The following is a 26457-nucleotide window of genomic DNA, read 5'->3' on the forward strand; positions in this document are numbered from 1 at the left end:
AAAGCTACCCGCATGGAAGGAACCATTGTATCGCTGAGTAAATTAGGATGAATCAGAAGAAACCTGTGCTGAGATCTGTTGTTGTTGCACTACAACCATAGCGCAGAAGTGCTGACAAGCTGAGAGGGAACCAAAATAACTGCATGCTAGGAGTTGTGGTTCTCACACTCTTCAACCATATAACAAGAGCACTGACAAGCCGATAGAACTCCCTCAACTGCAACCTTTTTCAGATATGTTCCCATGGTAGTCCATATCGCTCCTGGGACAAGGGTGCTTTTTAAGCCCCCCATTTTGGCCCGAAGGTGATTATATCATGCTACATTGGTTTTAGGGAGTAGCCTGCCAGGAGCCAATATTACATTTTTGCTTCACCAGGGATGCATATTTAAGTAGCCCAATGTACCTTATTGGTAGCTATTGGAAAACTAATATATTCTTTTAAATCATGATCACGTCCATTTTGTTTTTGTGCTTTCCCTTTGTTTTGGGGAACCATGGGGAAAGTCCTAAAATGTCAGCTGTGCAGACATTGGGTTACTGTGACCCCAGCCCTGCACCCTCTATAGTGGTTTGGACTTTACACTATTCCCTATCCCTAGGCAGTCCATTCTATATCCTATGGGAGTAGGTCTGATTGTTTGGCAGGAGTTTTTAGGACCAACCTGATTGGCCAGCCGCAAAAATCTTCATTAGGTTCCCTGGTGTGTGATTGGAGGCCTGGCTTAGGCCACCTCATGTGTGGGTAGGTTTAGATAGGTGAGACCCTCCTAATGCTCTGTTTTGCTAGAATTTTGTGAGAGCCCTGTTGGGCTCGGCAGGTTGACTTATCTGCTGGAACATTTTGACACCGAATAGCTGCTACTACAGTTTTGAGACCTAGTTTGTCCATTCATGCTGGGGTTGGGTCTCTGTACTTTTGCTCCTGTTTGGACTTTAAGCTGCTCGATATTGTTACTGGGCTGTCCTCTTCCTCCTACTGTTCCTCTGTGTGTGCTGGGCTGTAACATCTATGCTGAACCATTTTATTTGCCGTCTTCCACCTTGATCGCCCGGCTTGGTTTAAGAAGCTGCCATTACCCATAAGGGTGTTGGGACCCCAGCAACAACCTACCTCTTCTGTTCATTTGGGCCATCCTGGTCACCTCCACTGTTTCTATCGTAGAACCATTTTCTGTTGGGTGACTGCACTCCTTTGCCACCTAATATACTTCTAATCTGTACACCAATCTCAATTCGTTCACTATTTCTACAGCCATTTTTGATGGCTCAACTTAAGAACACGTGTCCAAGCTGTCTGACTTTCATCCCATTGTTACGGCTGTTGAACCATGCAGCTGTCCCAGTGATCCATGTCCAGCTCAGGTAATTAAGGAATGTGCTGACTCTTTGTGCCCCATGATTAGCAAAATCATCACATCCTCTTTTAAAGATGGTGTCATCACAGATGTGCACAAGCAAGCCTTGGTTACGCTTTGACTGAAAAAGCCATCCCTGAATCCTGACTGTCCTAGCTAGCACCCCATTACAAATACTCCATTCCTTTTGAAACATTTGGACGGAACAGCCACTTGTTAGGGAGATTCATCATTGTTATACTTCATCCCCTCTACTTGTGAGTCTCCCAGCACTTTTTGCTGGACCTCTGGAACTTTTTCTGAAATCCTGAATGAGTGGAGCCTTTTTTCACTCATTCATTCTTATGGGCTCTGTCTTTTGGAACTATATTCTTTGTATTTTACCTGTACTATGGAGTCTGTTTTCCTCCAGAACTCTTAAAGGCATCTGTATTTTACTATTGCAGCCACAGCTCCTTATGGGCAGTGTTGCTGGGGACCATTAGGGTCGTCCTTTGAGATTATTTTTCTGTATCCTGGAGCAACTACAGTTCTTAAGGGTAGAGAGATACCTAATATCTCTCCAAAAATGTTGTAGTCTGATTGGGACACACCACCTTATGTGGAGCGCCAAAGGGATACCTAGTATCCCCCTTCTCTCTGCTCCTCTGACCTTTTAGTCACATAGACAATCGCCTAGTTATTTATGGTGGCAATGGACGTGTCCTACCTACTATTGTGTAATCTTTCCACAGCAGGCTATGTCCGTAGCCTAGGTAGTGCCCAATAGGGGCACCCAAGTACTAACTTGTGGCTGCCCTTCTTTTTTTGCTATTAGTAGCATGGTTGTTCTTTGTCAGCCCTTCGTCTATCAATCTGGGAGGGGGAGGTCTGTGTGTGTGTTTTGCCTTTGGTGGGAAGCATTGGGTGTCCCCCCCTAGGCTCCAGGGTGTCTGGGGAGGCATGAACTGTATTGTATTTTATTAAATTTTATATAGAGCTTTAATCCAAAGTGCTTCATATAAGAACAGCAAAAATACAATAGAAGCAATATGTACAAGTCATGAGTTCAAACAACGAGAACAGTATGTAGAACAATTGGCTGAGAATGAAAATGTGAAGCTAGTTTTGATAGCTAGATTTGGGAAAACTCCTTCTCAGTACCTTAAGAGGTTTAGGACCCTCAAAAAGAATAGTGGTACCCCTTGGGCTACCTGGGTATGTCCTTGTTTGAGAAACTTCGATGGATGGGTTAAGGGTTACCAAGTTAACACTTTTTAAATAATGAGAAATCTGTTTATGTTGGAATCTATTTTTGATGGCTGCTCTCCTGAGCTGAGACAGCACTTGGCTGACTCTAAAGAGCTTGATCACAAGAAGCAAGCAAAAGCTGCTGACTTGTGGGTTGCCAACAGGGCTTCTCACAAGGATTCTGGGGCAACTCAGAAAAAGGATGAAGGGAAGCAGCAAAAGAAAGATGGTAAAGAGAATTCTAATACCTCCAGTCCAATCAAGGGCCCCAAACGGAAAAAGGGTAAGCCACAAGGGAAACAAAATCAGTCTAGTGATAACTCTGGTGCCAACCCAGAGGGAGGTCAGCAGAAGCCCCATTTGTCAAAACATGTGGAAAATGTTATGCTTGTGGGTCAACTGACCATGTGAAAGAGGATCCCACATGCAAGGGTGAACCTTCAGGGGTCCACACTGCCTCCTTAGCCTTCTCCCCAGAGGAAGAAGTACATATGGCTAGTGGAAACTTTCAACTATTGGCTGAAGACCCCATTGGAGTCTCTGCCAGTGTTTCTTTAGTGTCCCTGGGACTGTGGGAACAGCAGCATTTAGATGTCTATAATTCTATTCCAGATAACACAAAGGAATATTACAAGGACAGTGTACTTGTAAATGGTCAGGTGACCCCTGCCCTTATAGACACTGGGGCCAGCATTACAGTGGTGGATGAAACCTTTTTTCAAACCTGAGGATGTTGCTAAGGCACCCAAAGGTCTCACTAAGCTTGTTGGAGGCCCTGTCCAAATGCTTCTCATCCAGTGCAACAACATGATTGTCAGAATATGTGTTAGTGTACAAAGTGAGGTGCTTGGGAGAGTCCTGCTGGGGAATGACTTAAAAACTCTTGGAGTTGTATCAAGCACCCGCAGGCCTCCCAGTAAAAGGAAACTGGAGCAGACCAGGAAGGCCAGAGAGATCACCCTAAATGACTCTCAAGAGGTTGTTACAGGAGAACCTATAACACCCAGTCCACAGGAAATACCAACTTCTACTTCCAGGAAAAAGGAGACAAAGGGGAAACCCACGGTCTCAGGAAACAAGAAAGATAGCACTCCTGTGCATCCAACTAGGACATCCCTGAGAGGACAGTCCAAAGTCACACCTGTGACTACTCCACCAGGTGAGGCTGAGAAACAACCAGGAGAGGTTGAATCAGCTGCTGAAGATTCAAAGCTGGAAGAAGATCTTTGTCCTGTTGGAGATCTGGATCCTAAAGGCCATCCTGAGCTGCAGTCTTTACTGACAGAAGGTGGCCCCTGTAGGGCAGACTTCAACAGAGGTCAAAGAGTGTCCTACTCTGGAAGGATTTCACCAACAGGAAGCTTCCCAGCTGGACGGGCAAGAGCCAGGGAAGCACAGGTTGTACTGGGAGGATGGGCAACAGGAGTCCCCCGAACACTGCTGGAGCAGTGCATCGCTCCAGGGAGAAGCTGGAGCTTCCCCTTCTCCCCCCCCCCAGAGGTAGGCCTGCAGGCTCCCCCCTGACCGAACAAAATTCTCAGCCTTCTGCAACATCAGCGCTACTTTAATGTGCACTGCCTGACGTGAGCAAGCTCTTCCCCGCATGCTGCTCTACCGATGCCTTTTTCCGATCCACGCTGTCTTTGAAACTCAGCTGAAGCACTAACGCTGTGCTGGCGCCATTCCAAGATGGCCGCCCGACGCTCGTAGCTCACTCTCTGCATCATTCCTGAGTCCCTACGCTACCGCCTCGCCTGATTGGGCCACCCGACTGCACATGACTGTATTTGGAGCCTATCAACGCCGGGAGGCGTAGCCGGCCTCTGCACTAAGGCCTGCACAAAGGCTCTAGTCCTGTCCCTGCCTGTCCTTGCCTTTCCGGCCGTCGGCCAGTCACCCTGCATCACTGCCGGCTAACGTGGTATCCCTGGCGGAACCCCTGACAAACAGGTACTTTATTTTCAGCATCACCTCGTCACTACCGATTGCCTTATGACCAGCGTTAAATTGTCTTTTGTGGATCTCCCATGTGAAACCTATTGCACTCGGCTGCCCAACCCAACTACTATACAGGTGCCCACCAGACATTGAGGACTTATGATGTTCCCATGATGACTTACATGCCATGAGAATGTAATGATTATTTATCATCTGGCTAAGTAATATGCCACATATTCTCTAGCAAATCACCTCCTTAATATTTATCTCAAGCAACTCCTTTGATACTTATTTGATGCATGAACAAACATTGCAACTAACGACTCACTGTGAACTGCCCTAGTTACATGTTGTTCCTTAATGTGTTTTTGGCTGTGCTGTGACTTTCGCATCTAGGTGAAACACTGCTCTGGTTTTTTTACTATGCCTTTAAATGTGTTTTGGCTGCGCTGTGACTTTCGTATCTAGGTGAAACACTGCTCTGGTTTTTTTACTATGCCTTTAAATGTGTTTTGGTTGCGCTGTGACTCTCGCATCTAGGTGAAACACTGCCCTGGTTTTTACTATGCTTTTTTAATGTGCTTCTGGCTGCCCTGTGACTTGCGCATTTAGGTGAAACACTGCCTTAGTTAGCTAACCTGCATTGCCAGCTTGCCACCACTTGTACTTGCCCAGCTCGCCTGCCTACCTAGGTCTTAGCACTCTTGCTCCCGCCTAGACTACCTAACTACCAGCATACGGACTCTCACTAGATTGCTCAACCTCCCTGCCACCGAATTGCCATAACTAATACAGACACACATCTTTGCACACGCCACCAGCCTACATCCTTAGTCCAAACTTGGAGTTGCCTTATCAACTCTTCCCTGCCCATGACCACTATGAAAACTTCACCACACCAAACACTTCACCTTGTACTGAGCCTCCTCACCACCATGGCACTTGCATTTGCAGCTTCACACCCTCCTAAGGATAGAAACATGAGACTGAGGGCAAGATTGTCCAGTCTACATGAACCATCATCCTACTATAACCATAGAGGTTACGTTGATCTAGCAAACAAACGGTCGCAACACACCAAATCTGCCCCTATCACAACAACCAACCAGACACCATCACAAAGACACACCCCAACTAAAAATAAACAACCTCCCATTACTACACCAGCAAACACCTTATCACTAACTGGGTCACTAGTCAATGCTAGATCTATGGTAGCCCACGCTACAGAGATCTCTGACACCTTAACTAATGAGAACCTAGACCTACTAGACATAACCGAAACATGGCTCCATGAGGCGGCTGGCCTGGCCATCATGCTAGCAATACCTGATGGCTACCAACTACTAAGAGTTGACTGACCGTCTTACCAAAGGAGGTGGCCTAGCCATCATTCACAAATCCACTCTACCCATCAAAGTAGCTACTACAGTACTATTTCAATCATGTGAACTCCTTACTGCTAAACTTCACCTCTCATGCAACCGTACCCTCACTATGCACGTCATCTACAGACCACCTGGACCACTAGGATCTTTTGAAGATGACCTAACTAGTATCTTAACCAAAAACACTAAAGACCATGCTCAAATTCTACTACTGGGAGACTTCAACTTGGGCTTCATTGACTTTAATGACAAACACGCCCTATCTGTTGCTACACTTTTGAATGACTATGCCTTAACTCAAAAAGTCTCCTCCCCCACTCATGTCAAAGGTAGGACCTTAGACTGGGTTGCTGATCGGAATTGTAACATTAGCATCACCAACATTCTGCCACAATCTTGGACCGACCACTACTTAATTGTATTCAATGCCTCACTTGACCTTATCCGACCCAAACCTATACTCATGGCCCCGCCACTCCCCACCAGAAGTAAAAAAGATATCGCAGCAGAACAATTCCTACCCCACCTTCTCCCCACTCTCGACAATCTAGACAATATTACAGACCCTACTTCGCTTGTGGAAGTTTACAACAGCACGATGATTAAGGCACTTAATTTGATTGCTCCTACCAAAATTCGCAAAAGTAAACAACTCTGTCATTTGAACAACTGGTTCACACCACAGCTGAAAGACCTCAGAATTCAAAAAAGAAAGTTCCAATCAATTTGGCAACACTCACCCACGGTGGAGAACAAAATCAAATTAGCCACACTTGCCAAACAGTATAAAAAGGAAATTATAAGTACCAAAAGGAATACCTTTAACAACAGAATATCTAAGGCTAAATCAGATACCAAGGAACTATTCTCTATCCTCCGGGAAATGGAATCACCCATACCCCCGACTGATAACATCCCTAAAAATAAACTCTGGTGCACTAATATACAAAATGCCCTGTCTGCTCCAAACCAAAATTGCAAATAAAAAAGCCTCCCTGCTCTTGCAAACTGAATCCATACCTCAATCACAGCCCCCTCTAAACCAGCCTAACATTCCTCACCCATTCAGCTTCAGACAAATATCCATATTAGAGACAGAGAAAATCATACTATCTCTAAAGCCATCCAACTGCAAAGGAGAGAACTGCCCTGCCCAAATCATAAAAGATGCAGCTAGAGATCTAGCCCCCTTCATCTCTAAACTCATTAATGCATCCTTTAAATCCAACATAGTGCCTAATAATAACCTAAAACAATCCTGGGTGCTCCCCCTGCTAAAAAAACAACACTTGACCCTGCTATACCGACAAACTATAGACCTATCACCACCGTCCCATTCTTGCTTAAAATCATTGACAGAGTAGCGTATCTGCAAATTCAGGATTACTTAGAAGCTAACAATTTACTAGGCTCACGGCAATCAGGCTTCCGTCCCCTTCATGGTACCGAAACAGCCCTGATTGACCTCAAGACCCAAATTGACGAGTGGAAGGACAATGGCAAATCAGCTATGCTACTCCTCCTTGACCTTTCTGCGGCCTTCGACTTGGTAGATCACGCAGTCACCTCAGTTCTGCCGCTCATTTTTCAAGTGATGCCATAACCTGGGTACAATCCTTCCTGGCAAACCGGACAATGAGTCTTCTCCCCCGTAGCAGCTGCTGATCCCACACATGTTTCATGCGGTGTCCCTCAAGGATCATGTGTATCTCCAACGATGTATAACATCTTCACTAAGCCTTTGTTTGACAAGTTGGACAGACTGGGTGTCATCTACACTAATTACGCAGATCCTTACCCCCCTTTCGGGCAACTTCTTGGCAGACAAAGCCTTGGTGAATAAGATATATCTCCTCATTCAGGCATGGATGGCATCTCTTGGTCTCTGCCTGAACGACGATAAAACTGAGTTACTGATCCTCGGCTCAGAGTTGGCCATCAAAAAACTGGACCCTAATTATGCTTCATTTAACATAGACAATAATGTCATCAAAGTGATGCCTGCAGTCAAAACTCTCGGGGTCTAACTTGACTCAGCGCTCTCCTTCAAGAAACAAACCAATTCACTAGCATCCTCCACTGCATACACCTGCAAATTGATCTGAGCATGCAGACCATTCCTAACGGAAAGTAGTTGCATTACTCTAGCGAACGCACTTATCATATCCAAGTTGGATTACTGTAATGCCCTATATGCTGGATCTAACAAATACATCCATGACAAACTCTCCAAAATAACGCCATTAGAGTAGCCTTAAACATTCCTAATAGAGCTCATATCTCCACTTCAAGGAAAAATATCCATTGGCTAAAAATCAAAGACAGGATTGCGCTTAAAACCTTATCCCTTACCTCTAAATGCCTTAACAACATAGCGCTCCCCTACCTGGTAAACGGAGTCAACAAGAGAATATCAAACCGTCCCACCACAATGACGAATGCCTACACATTAGTGGTGCCCAGATATAAAAAGAGCACAGCGGGCAGCTCCAGCTTTCCGGTCATAGCTGCTCAAACCTGGAGCAGACTCCCTCTTGATCTCAGAATGGACCAACCGTACACCAGCTTCAGGCGGAAAGTCCTCACCTGGATTCGCTCCAACGACACTTAGCCTGACCACCCTACCGCCACTTATTCTAGAGACTTCGGATGAGTATAACTAGATTAGTGGTTTCTGGGCAACCTGCTCTATCTGTATTTCTGTATTGCCTGTATATGCGTTCATCTTAACTGTATAACCGTTTTGTCTTGTAACCAAGTTCTCAAGTATCCTTGTTCTGCCTGCGCCCAGCTACCCTTCCGGTTTGGTTTTTGCACTATACCAAATAAACAAACAGTGATCCCACCAGGGGACTACAGAAGACTTATAGTGCCTCAGGAGATAAGACACCAGTTCCTACAATTAGCCCAGGAGATCCCTTTGGCTGGTCACGTAAGCTTTAAGAAGACCAAGGAAAGCCTTTCTCATTACTTCTACTGGCCTACGATGGGGTCTGATGTAGAGAAATTATGTAGGAGCTGTCACACTTGTCAGACATCTGGCAAGAGTGGAGCCAAGAATGTGGCACCTTTGGTGCCTCTCCCAGTGGTGGGAGTAGTTCCTTTTGAGAGGGTAGGAATCGACATTGTTGGTCCCTTAGACCCTCCTACCTCTTCAGGCAACCAATTTATATTGGTTGTAGTAGACCATGCAACTAGGTATCCTGAAGCTATACCTATGAGGATGTTACTGCTCAGGCAGTTGCTAAGCCCCTGCTTGATATTTCTACCAGAGTAGGTTTTCCTAAGGAGGTCATCTCTAATTTTATGTCCCACTACATGCAAGCCATGTGGAAAAACTGTGGAGTAACTTACAAGTTCTCAACTGCCTACCATCCCCAGACAAATGCATTGGTAGAGAGGTTTAACCGTACGATGAAGAGCATGATAGGTGCTTTAGAAGAACCCCTTAGAATAAGTGGGTCCTTCTACTGCCATGCCTTCTCTTTGCTTATAGAGAAGTCCCTCAGGAGGGAGTTGGATTTAGTCCCATTGAGCTCCTCTATGGTCATCCAGTTAGAGGTCCATTGGCCCTTATTAAGGAGGGGTTGGAGAGTGCTCCTTCCCCCAAGCAAGTGAGAGTCACTGACTATGTGTTGGGTCTCCGAAGGAGAATGACACACATGATGACAGAAGCTTCTGATAACTTGAAAGCAGGTCAGGCTCTGGTAAATCATTGGCATGACCAGAAGGCCAACATGGTTGAGTTTACTCAAGACCAGCAAGTTCTATTTATGGTACCTACAAGGCAGAGGGCCTTACAGGACAAATGGAATGAACCCTTCAAGTTTGTGGGAAAACTTGGAGAGGTCAATTATTTGGTGGATTTAGGCAATCCTAAGGAGGTCCCCAGGGTCTTTTACACCAACCGTCTAAAAGCCCATGTCTCTAGACCAGAAGTAGGAGCTTTTCTTCTAGCCTCTGCACAGGTGGAGGGGGAGAGTGAACCTCTACCTGACCTCCTCAGGGGACAACCTTTAGATGGGAAGATAGGAGTTAATCTCTCTTCTAATCTGACACTGGAACAACAGGAGGAATGCACATCTCTGTTAAATCAGTTTGTCTCCCTGTTTTCACTATCACCAGGCTTGATCCTTTGAGGCCAGCATGATATTCTCACTGCTGACTGTTTACCTGTTAAAAGCAGAGGTTACAGGATGTCAGACCATGTAAGAACCCACATAAAGGAAGAGGTCAACAAGATGCTTGATCTTGGGGTAATAGAGCCCTCTACAAGTCCATGGTCTAGTCCAGTTGTACTATTGCCAAAGGCAGGATCCAAGGAGTTGAGATTCTGTGTGGACAATAGAGCTCTTGATGCAGTCACAAAGACTGATGCCCATCCTTTACCTAGGACAGATGAACTAGTGGACAAACCTGGTTCAGCCAAGTACCTCCGTACATTTGACCTAACATCAGGCTATTGGTAAATAGCTCTGACAGACCATGCCAAGGAGAAAACCGCATTTTTGGCTCCAGCAGGCCTCTACCAGTTTAAGGTAATTCCTTTTGGATTAGAAAATGCCCCTGCTCCATTCCAAAGGATGGTGAATCAGGTTCTGAATGGTATGGAGGACGTCTGCATGGCATACCTGGATGACATTGCAGTGCTCAGCCCTACTTGGAAAGAACATGATGACCACCTAGCATATGTATTGCAGGCTCTTGAGCTGGCCCATCTGACCATAAAGGCTGGTAAATGTCAAATTGGTCCGCGTAAAGTGGTCTACCTTGGATATGAGGTAGGAGGTGGTGAAATAAGGCCATTGCCTAGCAAAGTACAAGCTGTACAAGAATGGGCCACCCCTACTACTCAAGCCCAAGTGAGAACCTTTTTAGGTGTCACTGGTTATTATAGGAATTTCATAGAGAACTATGGGACCAAAGCTTCTCACTTAAATGTGGTCTCCTCACCCAAATTCCCCAAGAACGTCAGGTGGAATGAGGAGTGCACTAAGGCATTTGAAGGACTTAATAAAGCCCTTTGTCAAGCTCCAGTCTTAAAAGCTCCTAACTATAGCTAAACCTTCATTGTGCAAACGGATGCTTCCAATACAGGTATAGGTACAGTTCTGAGTCAGCTGGATGGAAAGGTGGGGAACACCCCATCTGCTTCATCAGCAGGAAGCTGAAGGAACCTGAGACAAGGTGGGAAACCCTAGAAAGTGAGTGTTTTGCCATTGTGTGGTCTCTGAAGAAGTTTAGACCATACTTGTATGGATCTACTTTGGCGATTCAGACAGACCACCAACCCTTGAGATCGTTAATGCAGATGTCCCAGAAAATTTGGAAATGAGCTCTCAAACACAAGATGTTCCAGTTGTCCCAACACGTTCCAGGGGAACTCAATCTTCTGGTGCACGTGCTCACTAGAGATCTCCCACTGCCCGTAGAGTACGAATGGCGATTACACAAAGACATCATCTCCAATGTTTTCGCAGAACGGGGCTTCCCAGAGATCGACGTGTTCGCAACTCAATGCCAAGATTACGCCTCCAGGTACCCCAGAACCGATCCAAGGGGAACGGTCTCTGGATCACAACGTCCGAGAAATTTGTTTAAGCTTCCCTCCGACTCCCCTACTGTCATGTCCCATGCCCCTGGCCCTCACTGGCAAGTCAGCCTTCCAATTAGGGCCAGGTCAAAGGCCTTAAAACCTCATCCAAGACTCTCTTGGAGTCAGTCCTGGCGCATTTTGGCGCCAGGCTCATAACCATCATGAAGACCAACATTAGAATGGGACTATTTACTTGGGACTATTTAACTTGGGGGGGCGGGGGGGATTCAGGCAACATGGAGGCACACACATAGCTCAGTTACAAGGAACTGAGCTATGCGGTCTAGTCTTTTGGGTGTGGCAGGCCTGGTACTACTTTACCTTTACTATTTTGGGTGTGGCAGGCCTGGGACCATTTTACCTGGACTACTTTACCTGAGACTATTTAAACTTCACCCAAACAGCAGAACATGCTTTGTGTTATTCTGCTGTGGGCAGCGTAACGCTCACTGTGTCCAGTTCTTTGATGCCAGCTTACCTGAAACCAAGGACCTGCAGAGAGAGAAAGAACACTACAAAATTTACCTGGACCAGTATCCTGTCTTCAATCCATCGCCGACTTCAGTTCCACTCACCTGAAGGTACGAACTCAATCATCCGGCACCGCATGCATCCTGGAATACCATAACCTGGAAAGAGGAGAAAGAAAGACCGCATTAGTGAGTGTTTACTCACGTTTCCTCCCGAATGAAGAAAGCCACACAATTCTTACCTGGGTAGTCATCTCCTGGTCAGTATCATTGCTGGAACATCACAGCGATCAGCGAGGAACACCGCAACCTGCAAGGAGAGAAAAGACACAGGTTAGCAATATAAAAGGCGAAACAGCGCCGCGCATCGCGCATTACTCACCGGACAGCATCGCGCACACCGCGCTTTCGCCTACCGGCCTATGCTCATCTTCAAACTGCATCACAACACAAAATACCTTTCCATACCTAAAAGAAAAGAAGCAAGGCATTATTATTCGAACTAAGAGGAACATAAGAACTGCATATAAAGACTGTAAACCAGCAAACCTATGTAGTCGCAGCAGGCCTGTATTCCCACAGGGGGGCTTGCACCAGTGAAGTAAGATGGTCGTTGCTCGCCCCTGCCACGAGGAGCAGGACGGAGAATCCACCTTTTACAATATTAAGGTGAGGAGAGGGCCCAAGGGGGAGGAAGGAGTTGAGGCAAAGGGAGGTGGGAAAACACAAAGACCATCTGGTATTGAATCCAGCTCTCCTATATTGCAGACCCATCTTTAACCAGAGGCCTTACCAAGGGACCGGGAGAGGGTTTGAGAGTTTAAATCATCCAACCAGGGCTGGGTGGCGTCCCCGTGGATACCAGGTGAGCGTAACAGAACGCAAAGCCTCAATAATATTATCCACCTGGGCGTCATGGAGACTTCAGAGACTTACCAGTTAGTTCAGTTGTTGGGACAATTACGCACTAAAGTACATTCAGCCAACGCTCTTAAGAGGGATTTGATTGTTACTTGTAGCACTCACCTGGTACCCACGGGGACGTCACTCAGCCTGTTCTGACCTCTTACGACCTCAAACCCTTCCCTGGAGTCTACTCAACTGGAGACTGGGCCTGAAACACAGGATTGGTAGAGTTTAACTCCCTATTGTCTCTGTGTGCTTGAACCCCTTCTTCCCCGGGGTCCAACCCTTCCCTTTGATCCACAGCTCACCTTGTTTTCTTGGAAAGTGTGCTCTCCGTCCTGCTTTCAGTGCAGGGGCGCGTTGATTGATGCAGGCTTGTTGCTGCCTAGTTACTTCACTGGCAAGAGTCCGACAGGTAAGTGTAATGAGTCTTTTGAACAGTTCTCTAACTTCGTTCCTTTCCTTCCTTAGAGGATGGCCGGCGTCCAAGGATGGCGGAATGCTCCTGAGAAGAGTAGTGCTGAAGGTGAGTGAGAGAGTGATGCGCGATGCGACCATTTAGTATTTGTATTGAACTGAGTTCTTTTTCTGTGTCTTTTAGGTGCCGCAATGTTTTCAGCATGGATGCCGGTTATGAAGAAGAAATGCGGTGAGTAAGCGTGGTATACGGCGCCTCTAGATGTCTTTTCCCTCTTGCAGATGGATGAGAAGTTCCAGAGACAAAGTGCCCCCAGAGCGGCTGGCATTCAGGTAAGCGTTTGAATCTTTAAAAAAGTCTTTAAAAAAATAAGCGACGATCTGCTGAATGCTTACTAATGCCTTTTTTCTGTTCTTTTCCCTTTTCCTTAGGAAGCGGCATGCCGGGATGGGAATGACACGGCCGAAGATGCCCGCAGAACAGAAGAAGCGATGAATGATGGGCAGAAGCGCCGCAAGGTAAGGCTGTTCCTAACGGTGTTCTTGTTCTTGCAGGAGCTGAGCGCAGAAGAAATGTGCAGGCCTACTGGAGACTGATCCGAACACGGTGAGTGTCACGCTGCAGGTGCAGAAAACACAAAGCATGTTTCTCAGCCTGGGCGTGGCTTAAATAGTCTCTCGGTATCCCAGGTGTCTCTGGGCTGAACCACACCCAAAAGACTAGACTGCACATGCAGTTCTGGGAACTGAAATATGTGGGGGCATCCATCTTGTCCCCATCAAAGCACCACAAGTCCAATCCCCAATGTTATCCTATGGGAGTGAGTGAGTTTGGTGCCACAATCGCCAAGTCTGTCTCCGAGTGGGTCTTTGGAGGGATGGAGGCGCCCTTGAGGGCCATGTAGGTGATCGTGGCCTGGCTCCAGCCTGACATCTTGGAGGGCTGGGGGGATGAGGGGCAGGAATCATGACATTACTAAGGATCGTACCGACTAAATAAGTAGACAATTGCTCCAATCACAGGCAGGACAGTCCCCATTGCCTGGTAACATTCCGCCAGCTCCTGCACCAACTTCTTCCACCAATCCAGTACAAATAACCCTTCCTGGGGCAGTTCCTTTAGCTCCACCTGAACGATTTACAGGGGACCCCAAGAAGTATGCAACGTTCATGAACCAGTGTTGTCTTCATTTCCTTTGCAGACCTGGGGCTTTTCCTAACGACCAAGCGCGTGTTGCTTTTGTCTTGTCATATCTGAGTGGCAGTGCTGCGGATTGCTCGGTACCATTGGTAAGTCAGGATAACCCGTTGTTACATGACTTTGGGGGTTTCCAGATGGAAATGGAAAAACTTACTAGTCATACCCAAGGCCAAGCATTAGACAAACATTTGTCACTACGTCAAAGACTTGCTTACATATATAGCTACATTTAACAGACCAGTCGTTGAAGCTGGGGGGCCTTAGGAAAAAAGGGCCACACTATTTCATCGGGGTCTACGAGGAGAACTAAAGGATGTCCTTGCTCAAGTGGTTAACCCACCTAAAGACTGTGGAGAATTCATCAACCTTGTGGTGCAATTAGATCACAGATTACAAGACCGAAAAGCGGACCGGATAAGGTTAGACACTCTAGCTGTGTATGTCCGGTCAAAGGATAATATTCCACGTACATTGGAAAACAGGGTAGAACCCATGCAAATCGGAGGTGTACGGCCCCCTTTAACTAAAACTGAAAGAGACAAGAGAAGGCAACAGCAATTATGCTTATATTGCGGAAAATCAGGCCACTTCCTCAAAGAATGTCCAGTGAAACCACCAAGGAGAACTGTTGGAGCCACAGAAAAGGAAGATAACAAGGAGTTGGAATACTACCAAGCCCGGCAAGCGTAGAGGTCCGCTTGTCGAGCGAGAAGGATGAGCCACAGACCTCAGACTTGGCATTACCAGTAATTTTGATCAATCACCAACAACCGTCTCGGATGCATGCTCTCGAAGCATACATAGACAGCGGAGCAGTTGGGAATTATGTAGACCAAGATCTGGCAGCAGAGATGAGGCTTCCCTTGTGCTCTAAGTCGACTACTGAAAAAGTTACTACTGTTGATGGGACAGAAATAGCTTCTGGACCAGTAACCCAATGCACAGCAGCACTAACCCTACTGTGCCGGGATGGACACCGAGAATCTATTGCATTCGATCTCATCAAAGCTCCTCGGTTTCAACTAATCTTAGGGATGCCATGGTTGGTAGCTCATAACCCTCTAATAGATTGGCGTGCCAAGACGTTGGCCTTTTCCGATGATTGTGCTTGCACCTGTTATTACCAAGGAAAGGGGAAAACGGACTTATGTAGATCTGCTACTCCCAGTACGGCGGCGATTGTACTAGGTGTGACTAGTACTCTACCAAATGAATACCAAGATTTTCAAGACGTGTTCCAGAAAGAACAAGCCAATACTCTACCACCACAGGCCCTCCGATTGTCAAATCGACCTCATACCCGGTGCACAAATTCCTTGTGGTCGAATTAATGCACTTACTGAACCAGAAAACCTGCATTTGAAATCTTATCTTGATCAGTACCTGGCAAATGGATTTATCCACCCATCTAAATCACCGGCAGCCAGTCCCTTATTCTTCGTACCAAAGAAGGAAGGCGATTTGAGGACTTGCATCGACTATCGCGCATGAAACCAGATCACAGTAAAAAAGCGGTATCCACTGCACCTTTCCATGCCTAAAAGAAAAGCAGCCCCTTATTCCTGAATTATTGGATCAAGTCAAAGACGCCCAAATCTATACCAAACTGGACCTTAAGGGGGCGTACCATCTTGTTCGAGTGAAGAAAGGAGACTAATGGAAAACCGCCTTTCATACCAAATACGGCTTGTATGAATACCTGGTAATGCCTTTTGGACTTTGCAACGCTCCTGCTGCATTCCAGTACTTTATGAATGATGTTTTGCGGGAGTTTATCGACGTTTGCGCCCTGGTTTACATTGATGACAGCTTAGTGTATTCTGCTACAAAAGACCATGTCGGGCATGCCCGCTCCGTCCTTACTAAACTCCCCGAACATAAACTGTATGCTAAACTTGAAAAATGCTCTTTTCATGTCACCGAAGTGGAGTTCCTTTTTTTATCCTCACACCAAAAAGTATCAGAATGGATAGGCACAAGGTAGATGCCATTTTTAACTGGCCGTCACCAACTTCATTTAAAGGAATCCAGAGTATGTTGGGCTTTGCAAACTTTTACCGCCGATTCATCCCATATTTTTCCCAAATAGTGCATCCAATTACATCACTATTGAGAAAAAACAATAAAAAAGTTCCATTGAACCGAAGAAGCAGAGAAGGCCTTTAAAAAACTTTAGAAAAAATTCACTTCTGCTCCAGTTCTACGGCATCCTCGCCCAGACCTCCCTTATATAGTTGAAACAGATGCCTCTAGCATGGCTATGGGAGCTGTTCTCTCACAAAGGGACCCAGGAACTGGCCAGTTACACCCTGTGGCCTTCTGGTCACGAAAATTCTCACCTCCCGAACTCAACTATGCTATCACAGACAAAGAACTCTTGGCTATAAAATCAGCTTTCAAGGCATGGCGACACTATCTCCTTGGTGCTAGACATACTGTCATGATCATAACTGATCATCGAAACCTGCAATACCTAAAAACAGCAAAGGCTTAATCATCCCGTCAACTGCGGTGGGCTCTTTTCTTCGCTGAATATGACTGTGATCACCTACCAGCCAGGAGTCAAACGGAAAGGCTGACGCCTTTTCCCGTATGGGTGTTGATGAAAAGGTGTATATATAACTCCAGATCCAGTAGCCATCATGCCAGAAGCCAAACTCCTGAATCTTACGACAACATTGACACAGGGTGAACTCCAAAACAAGATCCAACTCTTAATGGATCCCACTTTCTCAAGAGTGGTGTACTCAAGGAGAACATTACACCATTAAAGACCAGTTACCATATTTTAGGAACCCTCTATACTTGCCAAGTAAAGATTTACAAGAGCAGGTTATTTCGGGTTATCACGACTCCCTGATTGAAGGTCATCCTGGAATTGCCAAAACAATAGCTAAAATAAAAAAAACTATTGGTGGCTCACATGGCGTAAAGACATCATACAATTTATCCAATCTTGTGGTGTGTGTGCACAAAAAAAGTCCCAAAAACAGAAACCAGCCGGGCTTCTCCAACCATTGGAAATTCCTTCCACCATGGCACACACTGTCCCTTAATTTCATGAGTCTACCTCTCAGTCAAGGATTCAACACCATCTTAGTAGTTGTAGACTTGTTCTCTAAAATGGCACACTTTATTCCTTTTAAGGGTCTTCCAAATGCATCCAGTTTAGCAAAAGTATTCCTGGAGGAAATTGTACAGCTACATGGCTTTCCATCGGTCTTGATCTCAGAGCGAGGTAGTCAGTTTGTATCCAACTTCTGGAGGAAATGCTATTCAATGCCCAAATTGACATTCGACTATCCACAAGTCACCATCCTCAAACAGATGGCCAAACAGAAAGAGCAAACCAAACCCTTGAGCAATACTTACGTTGCATGTTACATGAAGTGGAAAGAAATTGGAAGGACTTGTTATGGATAGCTGAATATGCCTATAATAATTAATTACACACCAGCACTGGACAAACCCCTTTCTACACTATATGTGGTAGACATCCACATACTTCAGAATTGGATCTCCCAACCCCTTTGGAAATGCCAGCGGTTAAAACCCTACATACAACTATTTCCCAGGCCTTCAAAGAAGCAGCAGAATATTTACTCCAAGCCAAGAACAGACGAAAGAAATTTGCTGACCAACATCTTAGTAAAGCCCCCGACTATCAAATTGGAGATAAGGTCTGTTTAGCATCAAAATATGTGCCCATAAAAGGGACTCGGATCTTTCGTCCCCGATATCTGAGACCTTATTCTACTGAATACATAATAAATCCAGTGGCAGTTAAATTAGCCCTACCACCCACTATGCAGATTCATCCTGTGTTTCATGTATCATTCCTGAAACTGGTACAACCCGGTACTCCTGGTTACAACACCACCAAAACCAGTATTAGTTGACGGAGAACCAGAGTTTGAAGTAAAGGATATCCTAGACTCAAAATACACCAGATCCAAACTATACTACTTAGTTGATTGGAAGGGATACGGCCCTCAAGACAGATCATGGGAACCTAGTGAATACATCCATGCACCTCGCTTAATTAAAACGTTCCATCAGAATTACCCAGTCAAACCAGGAACAGGCAGAAGTGCCACCATGAGAGGGGCTTTGGGGGGGGTGAGGGTGGGAGTGCTGTCATGACCCTTCCCCCTGGCCCTCACAGGCAAGTCAGCCTTCCAGTTAGGGCCAGGTCAAAGGCCTTAAAACCTCATCCAAGATTCTCTTGGAGTCAGTCCTGGCGCTTTTGGCACCAGGTTCATAACCATCATGAAGACCAACATTAGAATGGGACTATTTACTTGGGATTATTTAGTTTGGGGGGGGGGTTCAGCCAACATGGAGGCACACGTAACTCAGTTACAAGGAACTGAGCTATGCGGTCTAGTCTTTTGGGTGAGGCAGGCCTGGGACTACTTTACTTGGACTACTTTACCTGAGACTATTTAAACCGCACCCAAACAGCAGAACATGCTTTGAGTTATTCTGCTGTGGGCAGCGTAACGCTCACCGTGTCCAGTTCTTTGATGCCAGCTTACCTGAAACCGAGGACCTGCAGAGAGAGAAAGAACACTATGAAACTTGCCTGGAACAGTATCCTGTCTTCAATCCATCATCCGGCACTGCATGCACCCTGGAATACCATAACCTGGAAAGAGGAGAAAGAAAGACGGCATTAGTAAGCGTTTACTCATGTTTCCTCCCGAATGAAGAAAGCCACACAATTCTTACCTGGGTAGTCATCTCCTGGTCAGTATCCTTGCTGGAACATCGCAACCTGCAAGGAGAGAAAAGACACAGGTAAGCAATATAAAAGGCAAAACAGCGCCGCGCATCGCGCATTACTCACCGATAGCATCGCGCAAACCGTGCTTTCGCCTACCGGCCCATGCTCATCTTCAAACTGCATGACAACACCAAAATACCTTTCCATACCTAAATGGAAAGAAGCAAGACATTATTATTCAAACTAAGAGGAACATAAGAACTGCATATAAAGACTGTAAAGTAGCAAACCTATGGCGTTGCAGCAGGCCCGGATTCCCACTTAGGGGGAGGAAGGAGTTGAGGCCAAGGGATGTGGGAAAACATAAAGACCATCTGGTATTGAATGCAGCTATCCTATATTGCAGACCCAACTTTAACCAGAGGCCTTACCAAGGGACCGGGAGAGGGTTTGAGAGTGCAAATCATCCAACCGGGGCTGGGTGGCATCCTCGTGGATACCAGGTGAGCGTAACACCTACTCAACAAGATTGTGCACAAGAGGCACCAGGAACCAGTCACCATGATATTGGTGGCCCCATTGTGGGCCCACTAGCCCTGGTTCTCTTCTGATGGAGATGCCTCGCTCTCCTCCAGTGAAACTGCCTTGCCCATACAACATGTTATCTCTGGATGGGGGAGAAACACTTCACCCATGCCCGCAAACTTTGAACTTAGCAGCCTGGCTCCTGAGGTCATAGAGTTCGGGCACCTCCAACTCCCTCAGAGATGCATGGACATACTTAGAGAGGCAAGGAAACCTAACACCCAATGTTGCTACTCCAGTAAATGGAAGCGCTTTGTCATCTGGTGCAATTCCAAGGGCGTCAAATCCTGTTGATTGCTCTCCTACCCACATTGTATTGTACCTGACTCACTAGACTCGGGCCTGGTTTTTAATTCACAAAAGGTTCACTTAGCTGCTCTCTCAGCCTACACTACATCACAACAAAATCTGGTGGTGGAAAGTACCAGTTATTAAGGCTTTCATGGAAGGGGTAACGAGGATTCATCCCCCCATTTCTAACCCGGCTCCTGGATGAGACCTAAATGTGGTATTAACTAGACTTATGGGGTCTCCCTTTGAGCCTATGCATAAGGCAAGTCTCAAGGATGTTACCTACAAGACCGCCTTCTTAGCAGCTATCACTTCCATAAGAAGAGTCAATGAACTACAGGCCCTTTCAGTTCTAAACCCTTTCGTTACAGTTCAGAGATAAGGTGGTTCTGCACACTCATCCTTTATTTATTATTTCAAAGTTCCGTGTGAGCCAGTCCATAGAACTGCCAACTTTCTTCCAGAACCCCTCTAACGGGGCAGAAAGAGGCCTGCAGACACTAGATGTGCGCAGGGCAGGCATGTATCACCCGGAAAGAACTCCACCACTAAGAAAGACAAAGCAGTTTTTTGTTTCAGTGGCAGCTGGTAGAGAAGGGGATCCCGTCTCTAAATCAGCTATCTCAAGGTGGATGGTGAATTGCATCATGCTCCGTTACACTCTTGACAAGAGAGAGCTGCCCTTCAAGCCTAGAGCAACTACTCAAGGCACTGGGGCTTCCATAGCATTAATTGCAAATGTGCCCCTAGAGTCCATCTGCAGAGCAGCAACCTGGAGTTCTGTACACACCTTTACAAAACACTATTGCCTAGACGCTCATTCTAGGTCTGATTCTCAGGTGGGACAAGCAGTATTAAGACATCTTTTCCCTACTGTTCCGGGTACTGCTTGCTAGTCTATGCACAGCATGTGATTCTAAGCAGATTAACAAGCATCAGAAGACATGCATTACTTACCGTAATAGCATTTCTGATGATTGTATCTGCTTAGATTCACATGCGCCCACCTTCCTCCCCGCTCGGATGGAAGGAACATAGACGTCTTACTACTTTCTCTCTATTCTGTACTCACGATAGTCATAAAGCTCCCTCACGGCAGAAAAAATACAATCGGAGGGACATCGACGCGTGAGGGATTTTGGCTACACTACACGTCACGTTGGGGATAGTGTTTTTTGTGTCATTTGATATTTCATACTGGATGCAAAGAACATTAAATTCCGCAATTTTCACTCGCGTGTTATTTGTAACATATATTGCACATTGATTGTGCATGAGGACTTTGTACTATCAAGTTGTTTTAATTATGTGATACGGCAGCGCATCCAAAATGTTGGAATACCCAGTGTTCTAAGTGTTAGAGACAAGCCCATGTCGATGTCCCCTTTCGATTCTCAAAAGACAAGATGCAATACTCTGTAGTTACCACTGGGCCATATGCAGAGCGTGTGAATCTAAGCAGATACAATCAGAAATTCTATTACAGTAAGTAATGCATGTCATACCGTGTTCCCAGGGGATTGTCATTCCTAATTCCATACGGGGCTTCCTCTCCCAATTGATCCTCCCCTTGTACACCACCCCCAGGGGGACTATTGTACTGTGGATGCACCGCCATGGCTCCATGGGAAAGTTCTGCCCTTGGGGGAGAAGGGACGTCATCCACAGATTGGTCACATAGGGTATTTCATATCGCTAGAGCAGCTGAAGAAGGATGGCTTAATGAGATAACATTATTCTTATATATGAGGCTCACAGGCATACTGAAACAGCACATACGTAGCATGCCCATCACTCCAATTATATCCCTTCTGGCACTATATATTACTAAACCCTGAGCCATACAAGACTGGTATCTACTATATATAAGATGCTTAAAGAGCAGAGGGTCCAGGGGCAGGATCTAGTGAGAAGCAGATGAGGAAACTCCCTTGGGGAAGCACTCATTGCAAGCATTGTGCTGTAGGTTTAGATTTATCTGATCTAAATATCTACATCAAATGTATTACACCCCAAGCAAGCTAGCTGCATTTTTTCTTCCATCCCCTCGTCCTACTCGAGATGTCACACCAAGAACGCAGTCTTCCTGCACTTGGCATGGTCATGCCCCTGTACTAGACCTCTGGAGCCAAATTATTGACTACACAAATGAGATGAAGTTGAGGACTTTTATAATTGCTTCTTAAATTGGGTTTGCGTGTATTTATTCACATGGGCTCCAACACCTCACTTTTCTCACAGCTAAAACAAAGATTTAGGAGACTTTCATCTCTCCCCAACACACTCTCCACTCTGCCAGTATCTTCGTATGGACACCTGAGAACCCTAGCCCCCCAAGGGGTAGGAAATTCAGGGCCATGGGGAGGCAGACTAGAGGTTTGCCTAATTCTAATGATCAAAGTACAGGACACCACTTCTGCAAAAACCTACCCTGTCCCTTGCTCCACCTGTATACACGCAGCATGCTTTTGCCAAGGCAAATTCAGGAGGATGGAATCAGTTGCACGAAAAACTGACCCACTTAAAACCCCTTTACGTTAATCCTCATGGCCAGACCTGGCTTTGCCAGCCGTGCTTGTCAAGCCAGCAAATGGATAATTTGACAGTGGGTCTATGCCATCTGGAGGACTAGGATGATGATGATGTGTTGGTGTCAATACCCAACTATAGAATCTGGTGTGAATCCTGCAGCAGGGGCATGGACTGCAGCTACCTTGCACACCACAAGTGTCCGCTGTTGAGATGGATTTCCAAAATCAACCCTGGGTGGTAGATTTGGAGAAGAACCCTTTATGGTGAACAGGGAGTCACTGAGGACTTTAAGGTGATGTGTGCATTTGTAACAATACAAGAAATTTGCAATAAGAGACGTAGGCCCTCATTACGAGGTTGCCAGCAACCTCGTATTACCGTTACTGCTGCCTGACATCCGGGTGCCACCGGGATATCACAGGCAGCTGCAGTTTAAGTTCCCATTCCCATGGGCCTCATCAGTGAGTTGAAGCTGTGCCTCTCTGAGGAACTTGGGGTTGGTCACCCTGAGTTACCTGGGGGCAACCAGACGTGGACTCCCTGCTCACTGTACTCAGAGAGGCACAGTTTCACCTCACTGATGAGGCCCAACAAGGCTGAAACAACACTTGTATGGGGTTGCTGTTGGTACTCTTGTTCAGAGAGGAATTGCCATGGCATTTCAGTGCTGGGCTGCCCATGTGGGCAGGACAAAGACTGATATGCAAATGAATATTTGCCATCTGTTAAAGGTACAGTGAGCAAAAAGAGTGTGCTGCAAACTCATCTCAGAACAGGTTATAATAATAATAATAATAATAATTTGGCATTTATATAGTGCTGCGAACCCTCAGGTATCTGAGCGCTGCTTATTACCCACGGTGTATGGTGCGCATTTATCGACCTCGGAAGGATGAAAGGCTGAGTTTGGCCTTGCCGGGATTCGAACCTGCGTTAGCAAGCTCTGCACGGGTGTCAAAGCGAGTGTTCTACTTGCTGTGCCACTTGACCGGTTATCATGCAGTGTTCTTTCTGGAGAGGAGCGCCTGCTACCTTTTTTGATATACTCTGCTTTAACATTTTTCGATACAGAATTGAAATTCTGACATCCTAAACATGAAGCTTACAGCTTTGGTTGTACAAATAAATGTTCTTGTCTTTAAACTGGAACAAATGGCTTCACTGATTTAACTGCTATTTCTGTATTTTAAGGACAAAGTTTAGTGAATATAGGAAATTGCTCTTATCTGAATTAATGTTACACTGCTTGTTGCTTCTAATCTAATTTAGGTTTGTAAGATTATTAAATTGAATCTAACGTTTGTGTTTTCATTTATGACAGTAAATGGTATGGAGGAAAACCGACATGAAGAAAGTCCTCCTGGGCCGTCAGTTGTTGAGTCTTTGTGCAGCATTATTGGTTCAGCCAAGGATGCCCTTAGCCCATTAACTGAAATCGTAAGTAGGTTTCGAAATGTTTTAATGGTGTATTCTATTAATCTGTGTGGTCAATGGTTTGCTGTAGGATATTGGAAGGAATCAGGAGTAAGGCTCGACACGGGTTATTATAGACTACTATTTAAGAAAAAAGGAGGGTTGGAGAAAGACCTATCTCACTCTATCACTAAAAGGGGTTTCCCTGCCTCAACAAAACTAAAAGTCAGTGTCAGAATGTCCAAAGGTAAAGAGTTCTACGTCCTGTGCCCAAAATCCTAACCTGACCCCCTTACATGTTATGTTAATGTTAAGGGTCCTTTATACCGCAAACTAACACCACCAGAGTGGTCCCCTGGTGCTCTGGAGGATCTGAAAGTGAAGAGGGTAGGATGGGTTAGTAGGGCGGGAAGAGGTAGAGCGAGAGTTGTGATGTCCTGTTGACAGGTTCAGTTTGGTTCATACTGTTGGCTGAGCATGGGTGCAAATTACAGATCGGTAGACTCTCATGTGCTGTTGTACTGGACTATGTGTAGTTTGTTTTGTTGTTGTAGTGTAGTGTAGTGAAGTGCATGCGGATTGCTGTGCAAAGATGTGGTTGCGTTTGTTTAGCATATGAGAGGTGTATGCAAAAAATTGAGGTTTTAGCGGTTGGGTTAGTGGGGCTTTTTTCTTACCTCATTGCTTCGGACATCTTTGTTAGGCGTCTCTGCCTGTGCTATGTACTGGGGCATTTTGTGGTGGGTAATTCACCGGATTCTGCGCATACTGGTAGCGTGTCTCTAACTGTGTAGCAGTCTGTGGGCAGGAAGGTGGTGAAGGCCTCTCCCCACCCCTGGGTGGAGATAGGTATGGTTAAAGGCTTTGCTCTTAGATTGTCAAGGGGTTTGCCTCTCATGGCCTACCTGAGCTCCTAGGGACAGGGAGGCAATTGGGTTCCAGTTATTGGTTAATGTACCCTTCTATGCAGGTAAGGTGCCTGTCTCTTAGGTGATGCCGAACTTAGGGGTTTTGTTTGAGAATGGGTAAATCCTGGGCTCCCTCCCCCTCCGGCGTCTTCCATGTACACTTGTTGAGGCTTGAGGGTGAAGAGCCAAGTTTTAAGCAATTGTCTGCATTTTAGGTGATCTTTCGTATTGCTTTTTTTTTCAGGAGAGTGTCCAACGTTTTTGCTGCCAGGTGGGAGAATGACGATCCCCCATGTTTTTTTCTTGTGTATGGTTTTGGTTCCAGGCCGATGTTGCTTGATCTGAGTGCTCTTGTCAGTAGTTAAATGGTGGTTTTCTTTTGTAGGAATTCTGCGCCTTGGCCATGGATTACACCAGAGTTCCTAAATCATAAGATAGCACACACACAATGTATCTAAAAGTGCAGGGGCCAAGCATAGATTTTCTTGCTTTCTTTGTCTCCGGAGAAGGGGGTACTTGCTAGTTCTTAAGGGTGCACCTCCCCTCTTTCTTGTAGTGGTTGATACATGGTAAATCTACTTTATGATCACTTAAGTATAGTGGGTTGCTGTGGGCTGCTTTGTATTGCTTTTCTATTTTGAGGATTAACTGCCTTAGTTTGCACACAGTTAATTAAGGATGGCTATATTCTGTTAAGCATTCTCAAGTAGTGGTAACAGTCTTGCTTTCTATTAGGACATCCCCAAAGTCTGTTTCGTCTTGAGGTTCATCCTACCTGAATATCAAACCTTGCTGCTGCTCTTTGTAGCAGATCAATCCTGATTTTCTCTGGGTGAAGATGAAGTTGATGGTTCTGCCAGGTCTGGTGAAGGAAGAATGTAATTGTCAGGGCCAATCTCTAGATGTTTCCCTTCATCCCCAATAACGTCCTCATCTGTATAGATGTCTTCCTCAACTATATCTCCATTTCATGCACCTGTTCAATCTGTTCTGATACCATCTTAGATTCTTTTCTCGAGGGATAAAGTCTTTCAACAGTCCATCTGTAGCTTTTTCCAAAGTTCAACCACAAAGTTCCAAAAAGGTGCAAAAATAAACCAATAATCAAAGTTCCACAATCCTCAGGAGGGGGTTCCCTTCCCCTGAGTTCCTCAGATTCTTTTCAGTTCCCTCTCACAATTCACAGGAGGTGATTCTCTTCCACTGAGTTATTCAAAAACTTTATAGTTTACAAACACAATAGTTCAAGTGTTATGATTCCTCCCTTGATTTCTTTTCCACAGTTTCCTATTTCTTGGTCCTGGGGTATGATTTCACTTTCCCTTTCCCTTGGATTTCCCATATTCAAAGTTATTTACTTTCACAGTCAATTATATATGTGGATGCGGGTCCCAGATTCGCAATCAATTCATCTGGTGTATTACTCCTGCCAGTACTTTCTTACTTTCTTCACTTGCTTTTCCACAATATGCAACTTTCCAACCAGGGGGTATGGCTC

The 26457-nt window shown here is 45.7% G+C and overlaps 1 protein-coding gene across 4 annotated transcripts in view; it reads left to right on the forward strand.

Annotated features, from left to right (window-relative positions):
- MIA3 (MIA SH3 domain ER export factor 3) overlaps nt 1-26457 on the forward strand; it is a 1311327-nt gene that overhangs the window by 233879 nt on the left and 1050991 nt on the right. For all 4 annotated transcript variants that reach the window (XM_069608611.1, XM_069608610.1, XM_069608608.1 and 1 more), the window contains exon 7: nt 23960-24075. In XM_069608611.1, the coding sequence (XP_069464712.1) occupies nt 23960-24075 (116 nt within the window). The remainder of the gene's footprint in view (nt 1-23959; nt 24076-26457) is intronic.

Source organism: Ambystoma mexicanum, chromosome 4q (genome assembly GCF_040938575.1).
Source record: "Ambystoma mexicanum isolate Mex_15411 chromosome 4q, UKY_AmexF1_1, whole genome shotgun sequence".
Lineage (NCBI taxonomy): Eukaryota > Metazoa > Chordata > Amphibia > Caudata > Ambystomatidae > Ambystoma > Ambystoma mexicanum.